General features: G+C 61.0%; 1 protein-coding gene across 2 annotated transcripts in view; it reads right to left on the bottom strand.

Moving 5' to 3' along the window:
* GNB1L (G protein subunit beta 1 like) overlaps nucleotides 1–13,525 on the bottom strand; it is a 38,350-nt gene that overhangs the window by 7,946 nt on the left and 16,879 nt on the right. For both annotated transcript variants that reach the window (XM_029049060.1, XM_029049061.2), the window contains exons 3-5: nucleotides 5,260–5,398; nucleotides 4,864–4,989; nucleotides 848–1,010 (exon numbers count right to left, since the gene is read on the bottom strand). In XM_029049060.1, the coding sequence (XP_028904893.1) occupies nucleotides 848–1,010; nucleotides 4,864–4,989; nucleotides 5,260–5,372 (402 nt within the window). In that variant the 5' untranslated portion in view covers nucleotides 5,373–5,398. The remainder of the gene's footprint in view (nucleotides 1–847; nucleotides 1,011–4,863; nucleotides 4,990–5,259; nucleotides 5,399–13,525) is intronic.

Genomic DNA, 13,525 nt, shown 5'->3' with positions numbered 1-13,525 from the left:
GAGGGAGGGAGCCCCCCGGGCCCCGGCTCGGGAGGAAGAGGTTGTCAGTGCCCGAGGTGACGGGTGTTCCTGGTGGTTCCAGAGGGCGGAGAGGAAACCCGCCCTTTCCCTTCCCCGCATTAATGTGCCTCCCAATATGTTGCTGGCATATCGGCGGGAGGAGTGTGTGGAACTCACGACCGGCGATTTAAAATGCCACGGCCGACAAACAGATACCCAGTCTACACGGACTGAGCCCGCTGCGAGACAAGACCAGTCCCCTGGTCAGCGGCCAGTGCCTGCTGTGCTCGCCCACAGTCACCAACGCATGCGCCCACCTCACTCGGGGAGGCCGGCCGTCAGGGTGGGGGAAGCTCGGCGGGACGGATGGCCATCCCTGACCCTCTAACGTGGTGGGTCTGCAGGCGAGGAGATGGTGAGCGGCAGGTCCGGAGGGAAGGGGGTGGGATTTGGTGGGGGTCGGGGGGTGGGGGCGCATTGATCGCATCGACTGAGTGATTGGGAAATGAACTTAGACAGAAGGGAGAGTTAGCCCGGGAAGAATTCGTCAATCAAATCAATCGACTGACTGGCGGTATTGACCGGGAGCCAACGATGTGCAGAGTGCCGTACTGGGTGTCTAACGTTTGCAGGGTGATGTCCCGGGAACCTGCCGTGAGCAGCACACTGTACTGGATGCCTCCTGGGCGTGCAGCACTACGCCGGGTGTTTGGTGACTCTCAGCCTTCCTCCTGCCAGGTGTCCGGGCCCACCCCCACCGGCCCCCGCCCTGCAGACCCCCACGCCTGGCCCCGGCTGCTCCCGGACGCCAGCGGGCACTAGAGGGGGAGGACCGGCCGGCACCCACCTCCTCCATGTCCTTCCCCGGCACGGCCAGCAGCCAGCGTCCGGCGGCCGCGGCCAGCAGCGAACACTTGCAGAAGCCCACGCTCTCCGAGGACCAGGCATCGGCCACCGTGTTCCTTCCTTCCGCCAGGTCCCACAGACAGATCCGCAGGCCGCGTCCCTGGCTGGACAAGCGAGCGACTGTTCGACCACGCACGGAGGGCGGCGATGACGCGGACGGCCGTTGCTGAGCTACAGTGGGGTCACTGGATGGGGCGCGGGCCCGACCCCCTTGGGGCTCACAGGGCCTCACTGTTCGAAGGGGGAAACTGAAGCCCAGAGAGGGGGACTGACCCGAGGTCACACAGCGGATTCGGGAAGAGATGGGGCTAGAACTCAGGACTCCTGACTCCCAGTCCCGTGTTCTTTCTAGTAAGGCCATATCGATTCCCAATCAATCAATCCTCTGTACTGAGAACCTACTGTATGCAGAGCGGAAGCGGCGTGGCCTAGTGACACCCAAGCCTGGGTGGTGGGAGGGCCTGGGTTCTAATCCCGGCTCTGCCACTTGTCTGCTGGGTGACCTCGGGCAAGTCACTTCACTTCTCTATGCCTCAGTTACCTCATCTGTAAAATGGGGATTAAGCCTGCGAGCCCCATTGAGAATACGGACTGTGTCCAACCTGATTACTTTTAATAATAATCATGAATAATTACGGTATCTGTTAAGCGCTTACGATGTGCTAAGCACTGTTCTAAGAGCTGGGGTAGATGCAGGGTAATCAGGTTGTCCCACGTGGGGCTCACACTTTTAATCCCCATTTTACAGATGGGGTAACTGAGGCACGGAGAAGCTAAGTGACTTGCCCAAGGTCACAAAGCAGACAAATGGCGGAGGTGGCATGAGGACACACACGTCCTCTGACTCAGTACCTGGCACTCAGTAAGCGCTTAACAAATACCGAGAAGAAAACAAACAAAGAAAACCAAAGTAAGCGTTTGGGAGAGGATAAGAAAGTGCACAGACACAATCCCTGCCCTCAAACAACTTCCATTCCAACAGGGGAAATGGACATGAAGATAAATTCTAAATAGAGGGAAGGAAAAGAGTTTATGGGTCTGTACTTATGTGCTCCAGCGGGGAGGGGGGGATACTTAGGTGTTTAGGGGACACGTGCTGCGGGGTGATTTGGGGGGAAACGGGGTGGGGAGATGAGCAGTTGGCCCGGCAGGACCTCCTGAAGGGAGATGGGAGGTCAGAAGGGATTTGAAGAGGGGGCGAATGAGAGCCAAAGTCCAACCAGCCTGGACCTCCTTCCACAACAGAAACCGCATGCTGACGGCCCGATGGACCATCCCACACCCCGACCTCTCCTCACTGATCCCAACTCTCCCCCAGTGACCCAGCACTGACCCCCTCAACACCCCCTGAATCTCCCCCCTCCAACCCTGTCTCTCCCCCAGTGACCCTGCACGGACCCATCCAACACCTTTGACTCTCCCCCAGCCCGTCGATTAGACTGTAAGCCCGTTATTGGACGGGGACTGTCTCGATCTGTTGCCGATTTGTACGTTCCAAGCGCTTAGTCCAGTGCTCTGCACATAGTAAGCGTTCAATAAATGCTACTGAATGAATGAACCCAGCACGGACCGTCCAATATCTCCGCTTCTCCCTTCTCCATCCCTGATTGTCTCCCCGTGACCCAACACGGACCATCCCACACCCCACCCCTAACCCACCGTCTCTCCTTCCCCAACCCCACATAATCATGTCCCTTCTGGGGCTCAAAATCTAATCAGGAGGGACAACAGGTATTGAATCTTCATCGTCTAGCTGAGGGGATGAGACCTAGAGAGGTTAAGTGACTCGACCAAGGTCACAGAGCAGGTAAAGAGTGGGCTCGGGATTAGACCTCCCAGGCTCACGGTCGCTCCACTAGGCCAGGCTGCTTCTCATCCCCACGTCTCTCCCGCCTCCATCCCCACCATCTCAGAACCTCCTTTGAGACAGGGATGGTGTCCACTATCTCTGTTTTACTTCCCCGACACCTCGTCCAACAATAACAGGCGATGGGGTAGGCTGATGGATGGGTAGGTGGGGGGCGGGAGCAGGCGGGCGAGGCTCAGGGCAGGTGAGAGGGCCCGTCCAGGGGCCGCCGGGCTCCGGGTCGAGACAATGGGCGCGTGACAGACGCGGGGAAGTGGCCGGGGGCTGCTCGCCCTCAACTCATCACCTGGTAAGAGCAACTACAGAATCCTTTCAGGCGTCAGTCTTTAACGAGGCCCTTGTCGCTGGTATCGGCGGTGTTATCGCGGGGCGGAAGCTGTAGGCAAATAAGGCGGGGGAGCCCGGGCTCAGGCCCCCTCCCTCTCCATGCCCGGGATGGAGCCGAGATGCAGCTGCTGCCAGGGACTCGGGACATCAAACAGTGGAGGCGATGGAGGGCGGGCGGGCAGGAGAGCGGGGGAGCGGGAAGAGGGCCTCGGTTGCCTCCCCCCAACCCAGGTAGCCGTGCTGGGCCCTGTCCTTCATCAGGCCCTCGCCGGGCCCCCCGCGAGCTTGGGGATCCGTTCCTGGCCCGGGCTTGGGGCTCCTGGGCATCCAGCGTTGCGACTGCCGGTCCGCCCAAGGGATGCTGTAGCCCTGATCTCTTTTTCTCACTTCCCCTCGCACCCAGGGGCACCGGGACCTCGGAGGTGGGGGGAGGAATCTGGGGTGGGGGCTGATTGCAGGCTGACTGCTGTACCCAGTGTTTCCAAGAGCACAATGGAGGCAAGATCCACATCCCCCGCCCTCAAGGAGTTCCCCGTCTAACGGACGGACGTACACACAGACAGAAACGATGTCCAGGCAGTGAAAACCGGAGGAGGAGAAGGATAAGGCAGGAAGCTGCACACGCACAACCATCAGGACCAAAGAGCTGAACAGAGGAAAGGTGTGGCCTAGCAGAAAGAGCCTGAGAGTCAGAGGACCTGGGTTCTAAACCTAATTCTGCAACGTGTCTGCTGTGTGACCTCGGACAAGTCACTGCACTTCTCTGGGCCTCGGTTACTTCACTGGTCAAATGGGGATTAAATCCTTCCTACTTAGGCGGTGAGTCCCATGTGGGACAGGGAATGTAGCCAACCTGATTCACTCGTATCTGCCCCAGTGCTTAGAACAGTGCTTGGCACTTAGTAAGCACTTAACAAGTACCAAAGTAATTATAACTTAGATTGTCGAGAAAACTACATAAATGACACATAAATCAATCAGTCGAGAAGCAGCGGGACCTTAGTGGAAAGAGCATGGGCCTGGGGCTCTCATCTCAGCTCAGCCACTAATCCGGCTGCATGACCTTGAGCAGGTCACCTATGTTTTCCACGCCTCGGTTTAATAATGTTGGTATTTGTTAACAGCACTGTTCTAAGCGCTGGGATAGATACAGGGTCATCAGGTTGTCCTACGTGAGGCTCACAGTTAATCCCCATATTACAGATGAAGTAACTGAGGCCCAGAGAAGTGAAGTGACTTGCCCACCGTCACACAGCTGACCAGCGGCAGAGCCGGGATTCGAACCCATGACCTCTGACTCCCAAGCCCGGGCTCTTTCCACTGAGCCACGCTGCTTCTCTGTATAATGGGGGATCAATACCTGTAGCCCCTCCTACGTAGACTCTGAGCCCCACGTGGGACTTATCTTGCTTGTCTCTCTGCGCTTAGTACAGTGCTCGCCACAAAGTAAGCGCACGACAGATACCCCGGTTATCATCATCTCATCATCACCATCACCTGAAGCCTCCACTTCCGTGCAAGTGCGGGGACAGGAGTAAAGGACCCAAATGCCAGGGTTGGGTTCTCCCAAGTGCTTGGCACTAAATCTGAGGGTCCAAGGTCTCTGATTCCCATTTTTCGGAGGAGGAAACTGAGGCCCAGAGAGGTCAGGTGAGTTGGGACCAAGCCCGGGGCTCCCACCTCCCGGCGCTCTGCTCTGACCATCCGCAGGCCCGGCGAAGGCCGGGGTCCCTACCCTGGAGCCGCCCTCCCTTGCCCCCGACCTGAGGAGCAGGTTCTTCCCGGCCAGCGTCTCCAGCCACAGCACGGACTTCCCGTCGTGGCCATCCAGGACCGCGTCCACCCGACGGGTCTCCAGGTTCCAGACGTGGACCAGCCCGCTCAACGACCTGCAGACGGAAGCGAGGGGCGAGTTGGGGGGAGTGGGGAGAAAACCCTTGGCTGATTGACGATCGGAGGGCGGGGATGGGTGGAACTGAGGAGGGGCTGGGAGGGGAGATTCGGGGACCACGTTTGAGAGCGGGAGGCTGAGGTGAGCCCTGGGGCAAGTGGGGATGGTAGAGACCACCCTGGAGGGAATGGCGTGGCTGTGGAGACTGTGGCAGTGAAGATGGTGGAGACAGTGGAGGACGGACTTCAGCTGCCAGGTTTTTACTCACCCCGAGAGTAGAGCAGGGGGCCCGTGGGGGTCTCGCTGGCAGAAATGTAGAGCGTTGATGGCAGAGTTTGCCCCTCGGAGCACAAACTGGGGGTCTGGAGGGGGTGGGGCCATCGCGTCTTCCGGGCCGGCACGGGCACCTGTTTCGAGACGGACAGCGTGAGCACCTTCCCGGACCCCCGAGGCCGCTGACCCCAAGACTCCAGCCCGCACTGGCCCCCGCGTCTCTGGGCTGCCCGACACGCACTGGGTGCGGTGCCCTGTCCCTCCCCTGCGCTCCCTTCCCCATCCCTTCCTGGTCCTGCCCTCTTCGCCCAGGAGCCGAGTAAACGGGCAAACCTGGGCCAACCCAGTTCGGCCTGGGACGAGACGGGCCCAAGGGCTGGAAACCCGGTGTGGACACACACGCACCGTGCACGCTAACCCCCCCCCACCCACCCCCCCCCACACAGACTGCCAACTGAACCGGTCCCCTGGCCGGCTTCCCTGCCCCCGGCCTTTCCCCAATCCACTCCTCGTTTCCCCCGTGGGATTGGCCAAGGGGGCAGGGAGGTCCTTGAGCCCCGCGCCCTGGCACCGTCTTGATGTCCCCGGCGCCTGCAGTCGGCGGTGAGGGGTGAGGTCCGACGGGGCCTGGTACGGCTCTCCATCCCCCTAGGGAAGAGCGGGCCTCCTGTCCTCCACACCGTCGCCATCGGTCACTGTGAGACAGTCCCAGGTGACGGCTCACGTGGGGGGCCGGGGAGCGCCTCCGATGGAGGACCCGATCCCCTCCGGCCTTGCCGAAGAAGGATGGGGGTGGATCCCGGGACGCGGCGCTGAGCGCCCCTCCTCCCGCCCCCTCCCGGCCCCGTGGGTATCTATCCGGGCTCGGAACGGGCGGGCAAATGGCGTCCCGATGGAAACGGACGGATGGCGAGGATTTCCCCACTGAGGCAGCCGGGCCCCCTCAACGGGCCGACCTCGCGGGCCCACCCTCGGGCCCGCCACCGCCGCGACCCGCAGAAACGTGACGGGGAGCCCCGGCGGGGCGCGCCGGGGGCGGGCGGGGATGAACCTCTCCGCCGCCCGGATGGGCCTCCCGGCCAACACCACAGAAACGGCCAGGCCCGCTCGCACGAGCGCCCCCGGGCGGAACCGACGTCGGCCAGGTCGCGGTGCCGAGGGGCGGCCGGGCCCCGGTCTCACCTCACGCCGGGCGGAAACGACCACGCCGTCCGGCGTGAGGGGGTGGACGCCGGCGGGCCAGGCGGTCTGCCTCCTCACCTGGAGTCCCTCCAGACCCCGGGGCCAACCAGTGCCCACGGCCCAGCCTCTCCCCCGGCAGAGCCCGGGGCCCGGGAGTGGACGTCCAGACCTGGGGCCAAAGCAAACTCTGCCTCTTGGGATCCCCAAATTCCAGAGACCCAACCTCTCCGGTTGTTGCAGCACCGGAGTGCGCGGGCCAAAATGATGCATGGGTAATTAAGGCCTCCATCATTCTATGCAATTAAAATAAAGACTTGATTTGGAAACTAATTAATTCTAGCTGCATAGTTTTCCCATGACAATACCTTCGGCTGGCTTGATTTATGATGTCTAATTACTCTTTATTAATCTAATTTCACGTAATCTGGTCCGACTATCTTATTGGCGCGGGCGCCGCGAGCGAGGCCGGCGTTGACGGCGGGCCGCTTGCGCCACGGCCGCCCGCCCGGCGAGGCGCGGTTTCCACCGCGGGTTTATTTATTTGTCTGTTCCATAGCTTGTCTTCCCCTCCCACGGCGCGTAGGAACATGAAACCTAACCCGCACCGGATAACTCCTTTATTTTTAGTTCTTCAAAATGTCAAACCGAAGCACCCGGGACCCCCAAAAATGAAATCCATTTGAGACTTTAGAAATCGCGGGCCCTCTGACCCTCCGCGAGAAACGCCGGCTGTTTGTCGGCGCCGGCCGGGGCGGCCACGCGGAATGTCGGGAGCCGGAGGAACTCGAGGCCCGGCTGCCGGAGATACGGCACCCACCGCTCCTTCCCCTATCCGCCCCCTCCCCGGGCTGTCCCACACTGGGCCCGCCGGTGCCGCGCCCCTTCCGCCCACCCGGACCCTCCCTCTCCCCCTGCCGGCTGGCACCGCGGGGCCCCCCCGGCTCGTGCCGGTGTGCTCGTCCTGGGCCCTCCGGACCTGTGTGTTGGGGGGGCGATGGGACCGTGCCCAGGCCGCACAGAACGGGAACCGTTCCCAGCCCGGCGAGGCCCGGGGGCAAGGCTTCTGCCTGTCTCCTCCATCCCCGTCGTCCTCGGGGGCCTGGGCCGTGCCCCAGCTGTTGCTGCCCGGTGCTGCCCACAGCCTAGACAGGCCCGGGCCGGCCGGGGGAGCCCCGAGGGCCGACCCGTGGGGGTGGCGAGGATGCGGGGGTGGGTGCCGGGCACGGCCGGATTCACGGGGGAGCTGTTCGTTACCCGACACTGGGAGGGAGGAGGGATGGCTCCCCGGGTGGACGGGTCCCCTCCGGCCCCCAGCCGCTTTCCCCCGCTCTCAGGGCTCCAGCCCCGACGTGGGAAACTCCCCCCAACGCCACCGCTCCGATCGTCCGCGCTGCCTGACCTTGAAGCCCAGCCTCGGACCCCTCCTCAACGGCCCCTTTGTGCCGCCCCTCGGGGCTGGCGGGAGCCCAAGCGCCGGTCTTTCAGCGGACAGTCAGGCCGGGCCGCTCGCTGACCAAATTCATTAGAAAGAGACTTTCCCGGGCGCCCCCCGTCCACTCAAACCGGGAAACTGACATCAAAGGAGGCTGGTCGTAAAAACCCAACAAAACTCTGATAAATATTTAAACCCTAATTAAAGCATGGACCTGGGGTGGACAATCAATAATTCACCGTCGGCTCGGATCCCCAGTGTCCCTGGCCCGGCGCTTCCCGCGCCCCCTGCCAGCCCTCGACCCAAGGAGGGCAGGGTCAGCACCGGCAGAATGTCCCTTTACGCCCACCCGAACTATCTCTGTCCCAACATCTGATCCCCAGACACCTTGGTGGACATCAATAATAATAATAATAACGTTGGTATCTGTTAAGCGCTTACTATGTGCAGAGCACTGGGGTAGATACAGGGTCATCAGGTTGTCCCACGTGAGGCTCACAGTTAATCCCCATTTTACAGACGAGGGAACTGAAGCACCGAGAAGTAAAGTGACTTGCTCACAGTCACATAGCTGAGAGACGGCAGAGACCTCTGACTCCCATCAAGATGGCCGATTGCCCGTCACCCCTAGGGCCAGGCTCACCGGTGGCAACCCCACGACGCCAAGGGGCGACGGGGCAGGAGGAGAGAGTCCCCCCAAGGGCCGTGGCACCCCTGTGCTGACCGCGGGCTCCCCACTGGCCTGACCCCTGCCCGGCGCCAGGCTGTGGTGGCACTAAGGTCCCCCATGCCTCACTGCCCTGCCTGCCCGAGGCACAGGGGGCAATGACTGCTCCGCGTTGGCAGGGCTGTGACTCAGTGACCCCGGGGGGCCAGGCGCACCCACTTGGGAAGCCCAAGAAACCAAGTGCCCGCAGGGAACTTGCAAATTCTAGACTGTAAGCTCGCTGCGGACTAGGAATGGATCTGTTATATTGCTAAGGCGTATTCTCCCAAGCGCTTAGTACAGTGCTCGGCACACAGTAGTACGGGAGACAACGGTCTACAGTCAGAGCCGCCCAAATCCACCACCCAACCAACGTGTGTCCCTAGGTGCCGATGAGATGAGCCAAGAGGGGAGCCAGAGTGGTGGAGGGGGGAGGCGAGGGGATGGGGGGGCTTTTGCGACTAGGGACCCTGGGGCTGAAGCGGGCAAGGTCGGTTTAGCGGAGTTGAGGGGGTGTCGGGCGGATCCGGGGATCGGAACCCCGGTGGTCGGCGGGACCGGCCCGCTCCCGTCCTCCCTCTCCCCGAGATGGCGGGAGATGGCCCCCCCGGCCTCCCGGCAACGTACCCGGGCCTGCCCCCCGACAGCCCCCGACCCCAGTCGGGGAACCCGAGCCCAGGAGCCCCGGGACGGCGGGGGAAAGATGGAGGCGGCCGGGACCGGTAACCCGACCGTGCGCGGCCCCTGATATTTCATCAATTTATCTCCCAGAATGAGAAGCAGATTCCTCTCCGGTAATTCAAACTGAAAAATTAACGATAATTTATGGAAAGGGGATTAATTTGGCTCTCTCTCCAGTCAAAGCCGTATTTCATAGCTCCTCTCCAAATCCTGTATATTGTTAGGGTCCCCCTGCCTTTGAAGACTTGGTGAATGATTGAAGCTTCGACTCTCTGAGAAACAGATAACACAAGACTCGTAATCTGACTCTAAGCCACGGGATAAAGGCAGTTTGTTTCCTCTTCGCCGTCTGTCAACACCTCCTCAGTAATTAGTCCTAATTATTACAAAGGGCTAGCCTCTCGTTCGCATTATTAAATCAGAAATCGTATCGTGGCCAGGCATCTCTCAGCGCCTCCTGCCTGGAGACCTTCGATTTCATTGACTCTTCCATCAGTATCCACCGCGGGCAGAGCCCGGTCCGTAACCGGAGCCCCGGCCTCACAGATGCCCCCGGGCGGGGCCCCCCGGGGACCGCCCGCACCCCGGCCCGGCCCGGGGGGGGGGCCGCCGGCGGCACCCGCGCTCCAGGACCGCCGGCCACGGGCGTCCGACCGGGATCGGGGCTCCCGGGGCCCGCCACGCCCAGCCTGGGTCCGGTCGGAAAGGTCGCCTTCCCGGGCCCACGCAAACCCCGTCCTCCACCGCTGGAGACGGATGCCAGGGCCGTGGGCAGTTTTCCCGGCGGAGGGGGGTTCCTGGGGCATTTCCCCCACTCCCGGTGTAGCTGGTTTTCCCCTCCCAGTGCAGGCCGGGGCGGGGACCCGCAGGGCCGCTGGGTGGTCAACAGTGGAGTCGTGCCTGCTCCGAGCGAAGCCCCTGGGGGAGGGCTAGGAGCGGGCGCGGGGAGCCGGGCACCGACCAGAGGGCTCTCCGGGGCAGGGCCCCGTGGAATCTCCGCTCTGAAAACAGGTAGGCAAGGGCAGCAGAGGTCAGAAAGCCAAATCAGAGCGACTACAGCGAGCAGAGGTCACAGCCCATCCCAAGAGCCTCGCCAGAGAACTGCCCAACTCCTCCTCCTATCTTCCTCCCCTCTACCTCTCTTTTTCCTCCTCTCCTCCCCGGCCCCTCCTCCGACAGACTTGTCTTCCCCAAATCGCCGAATGGAGGAGGCACGTTATGATCCCAGGATTGGCCACCTCACCACTGGAATTTCACAAAATCACTCCTGACTCCCAACCTGATGGGGGAAGGCTGGAGTTAGAGGAAGCTCCTCGTGGGCAGGGGCCGTCTCAATCAATCGCATTTATCGAGCGCTTATTGTGTGCAGACCACCGTATGAAGGCTTGGGAAAGGACAGTATAACAAGAGTTGGTAGATCTTCCCTGCCCACAACAGGCTAACGGCCTAGAGGGGGAGACAGGCATTAATATAAATTTAAAAATTACTGATGTAATCTATCATAATCATCATCACAAAAATAATAGAATCTGTTACGCCCTTACTATGCGACAAGCATTGTCCTAAGTCCAACGGTAGATACGAGATAATCGGGTCCTACATGGGGCTCGGGGTTTAAGAGAGACACAGGTATCGAGCCCCCACGTTCCAGAAGAGAAAACTGAGGCGCAGAAGTCGGGCGACTTCTCAGGTCACGCAACGGACAGGTGACGGAGCCAGGGTTAGGACCCGGGTCCTCTGATTCCCAAGCCCGCGCGCTTTCTACTAGGCCACGCTGCTTCTCTCTTGTAGCGTCTTCTCTCCGGTGCTTCGCCGAGGACGCTGCGCACAGTAAGTGCTCAATCAACGTCACTGAGCGACCGATGGACTGAGGACAGACTCTGGTTTCATGAGGGAATTACACGAGCACCCTAGCCTGCTGGGCCTGGAAGGCGGCCGGGTCATCTTCTCCCCGAACCTACGGCCGCCGGGTCTTCCAGGCCCCCCAGGCTGGGTTTGGGGATGCATATGCGTGTGGGTGTAGGTGAATGTGTGTGCAGGGTGGGCTCAAGGACCACGTTTCTTTTGCGCGGGTTCTCTTTGAACTCCTTTCCTCAGGATGGGACCTAGGTCACAGAGCCATCTAACAGAGGGGATGCCAGGAACTCCTCACAACCCAGAAATGAGCTGGGCCCCCGCTGCTCCCGTGCTGGCCGAGACAAGCCCTCAACTCCGGAGTTGGGGCGGCTCCCCCTCCCTGGGCAGGGGGGGGGGGGGCAGGCACGGGCAGATTTGAGGCCTTATCAGCAATCGATCAATCAATCAATCAGTGACAGCCCGAAAGCCGGGGAGAGTACAGTAGAACGAGCGGATGCGAGCCCTTCCCTCAAAGAGGCTACAGTGCAGCGGAGGAGGGTGTCCTGGAAACCGTTCAGACACAGGAGAACGAAAGCCAAGACACGACGGGGCTGGGTCTGCATCCGCACTCTCCCGGCAATCGGGGAAGGCTTCCGAGAGGAGGTTTTGGCGGGTGGGAATGCGGACCGGGAGAGGAGTGGGAAGGCGGGCCCAGGGAATCACTGAGCCCAACTGCAGGGGCCGGAGGACGGCGGGAGGCGGGGGCCCGTTAGCAGGCTGGGACGGACGCGAGGAAGGACGCGGGGGACAGGCAGGGAGCCGGACGCGGGACCCCGGGGCGGGAGGCGAGAGTGGACGGGGCGAGGAGGGTGGCCGGGAGGAAGGGTTTCCGGGAGGGGCCCGTGCTTGCCAGGGAGGGGCTCGCGCCGGTTTTCGGCCCCGCGTTTCCCAACGGACGGACGGAAATCCGACCGGGTGAAGGAGGAGACGACTGAGGCGGCGGCTCCCCTCGTAACTCCCACGCGATAGCCTTCGGCCGGCGAGGCCGAGCCTCCAAATTAAGGGAGGCCTACCTCTGGACGGATGGGCAGCGAGGAAGTGGTCCCTTGCGGTTCGGGTCCGGGGGGGCAGAGCGGAGAGAGCCTGGAGGTCACGAGCTCTGAGTTCCAATCTAATCTAATCAGAAGAGTTTGCTGAATGACCCTGGGCAACTCACTTAACCTCTCTGGGCCTCCGTGTCCACTTCTGTAAATCACCGATAAGATCGCAGCTCTCCCTCCCTCTTGGACCGGGAGCCTTGTGCGGGGCAGGGACTGGATCTGATTTCATTGTCCTCTCTCGAATCCAGTGCTCAGCACAGTGCCTGGCACACAGGAAGAGCTGAGGAAATCAGTCAGTCGATCAAGGGTATTTATCGAGCACTTGATACCCCCACTATTAGAGAGGCAGCGTGGCTCAGTGGAAAGAGCACGGCCTTGGGGGTCAGAGGTCGAGGGTTCTAATCCCAGCTCCGCCACCTGTCAGCTGTGTGACTCTGGGCAAGTCACTTAACTTCGCGGTGCCTCAGTTACCTCATCTGTGAAATGGGGATTAAGACTGTGGGCCTCACGTGGGACAATCTGATTACCCTGTATCTACCCAGCGCTTAGAACAGTGCTCGGCACACAGTAAGCGCTTAACAAATGCCAAAATTATTATTATTGTTATTACTTGGGGCTGCACAGCAGATTCCAAGGTGATTTCTGGAATCCTGGGAGTCAGAAGGACCTGGATTCTAATCCTTAGTGCCCAACTCGTCTCCACGTGGGACGTGGACAGCGTCTAACCTGATTTTCTTCTATCTATTCCAGGCTTAGTAGGGGGCCTGGCACATAGTAAGCACTTAACAAATACCGCAGGAAAAGAGAGTCCCGGAGACGGTCAATTTAGAATCGCGTTCACAGATGATTGCACCCTCCAGCCCCATCCTCCCGAACACATGCAAATGATTCCAAACTGTTTCCCCAAATCAGCCAGGTGCTTTGGGATAACACAACCTAGATTGGAAACCCAGAGCTACCCGGCGTCAGAGCATTCTGTTACCTGGGCAGCACACCGCCCAACGATGCAGTGACCGACAAGGAAGGAGAAGAGCGAACGGAGGCCGACCCAGCCGCCGGGGGACGGTCAGAGTGAGACGGCAGTGAAGGATTGGGCTCCCGACCCCGGGTGAAGGACTAAATAAGCGGAGTGAGGTCCAACCTCCTCTCTGGGTGCGAGCTAGGCCCCACCCCGGTGTCACGTCCGGCTCCATCAGCTGTTTGCTAGGGTCAGTGGTGGGCCGGACTCAACATCCGACGGCAAGGCAAGATCGCGGACGGTGGAGTTCTGGCCCGTCGTCGGCCTCTGGGCATCGAAGCCCTGGGTACAGCTACGCCGGGCGGG

This window comes from Ornithorhynchus anatinus, chromosome 21 (assembly GCF_004115215.2).
Source record: "Ornithorhynchus anatinus isolate Pmale09 chromosome 21, mOrnAna1.pri.v4, whole genome shotgun sequence".
NCBI lineage: Eukaryota > Metazoa > Chordata > Mammalia > Monotremata > Ornithorhynchidae > Ornithorhynchus > Ornithorhynchus anatinus.
The sequence above is the reverse complement of the archived record's forward strand: the minus strand, read 5'-3'. Positions and strand labels throughout refer to the sequence as shown.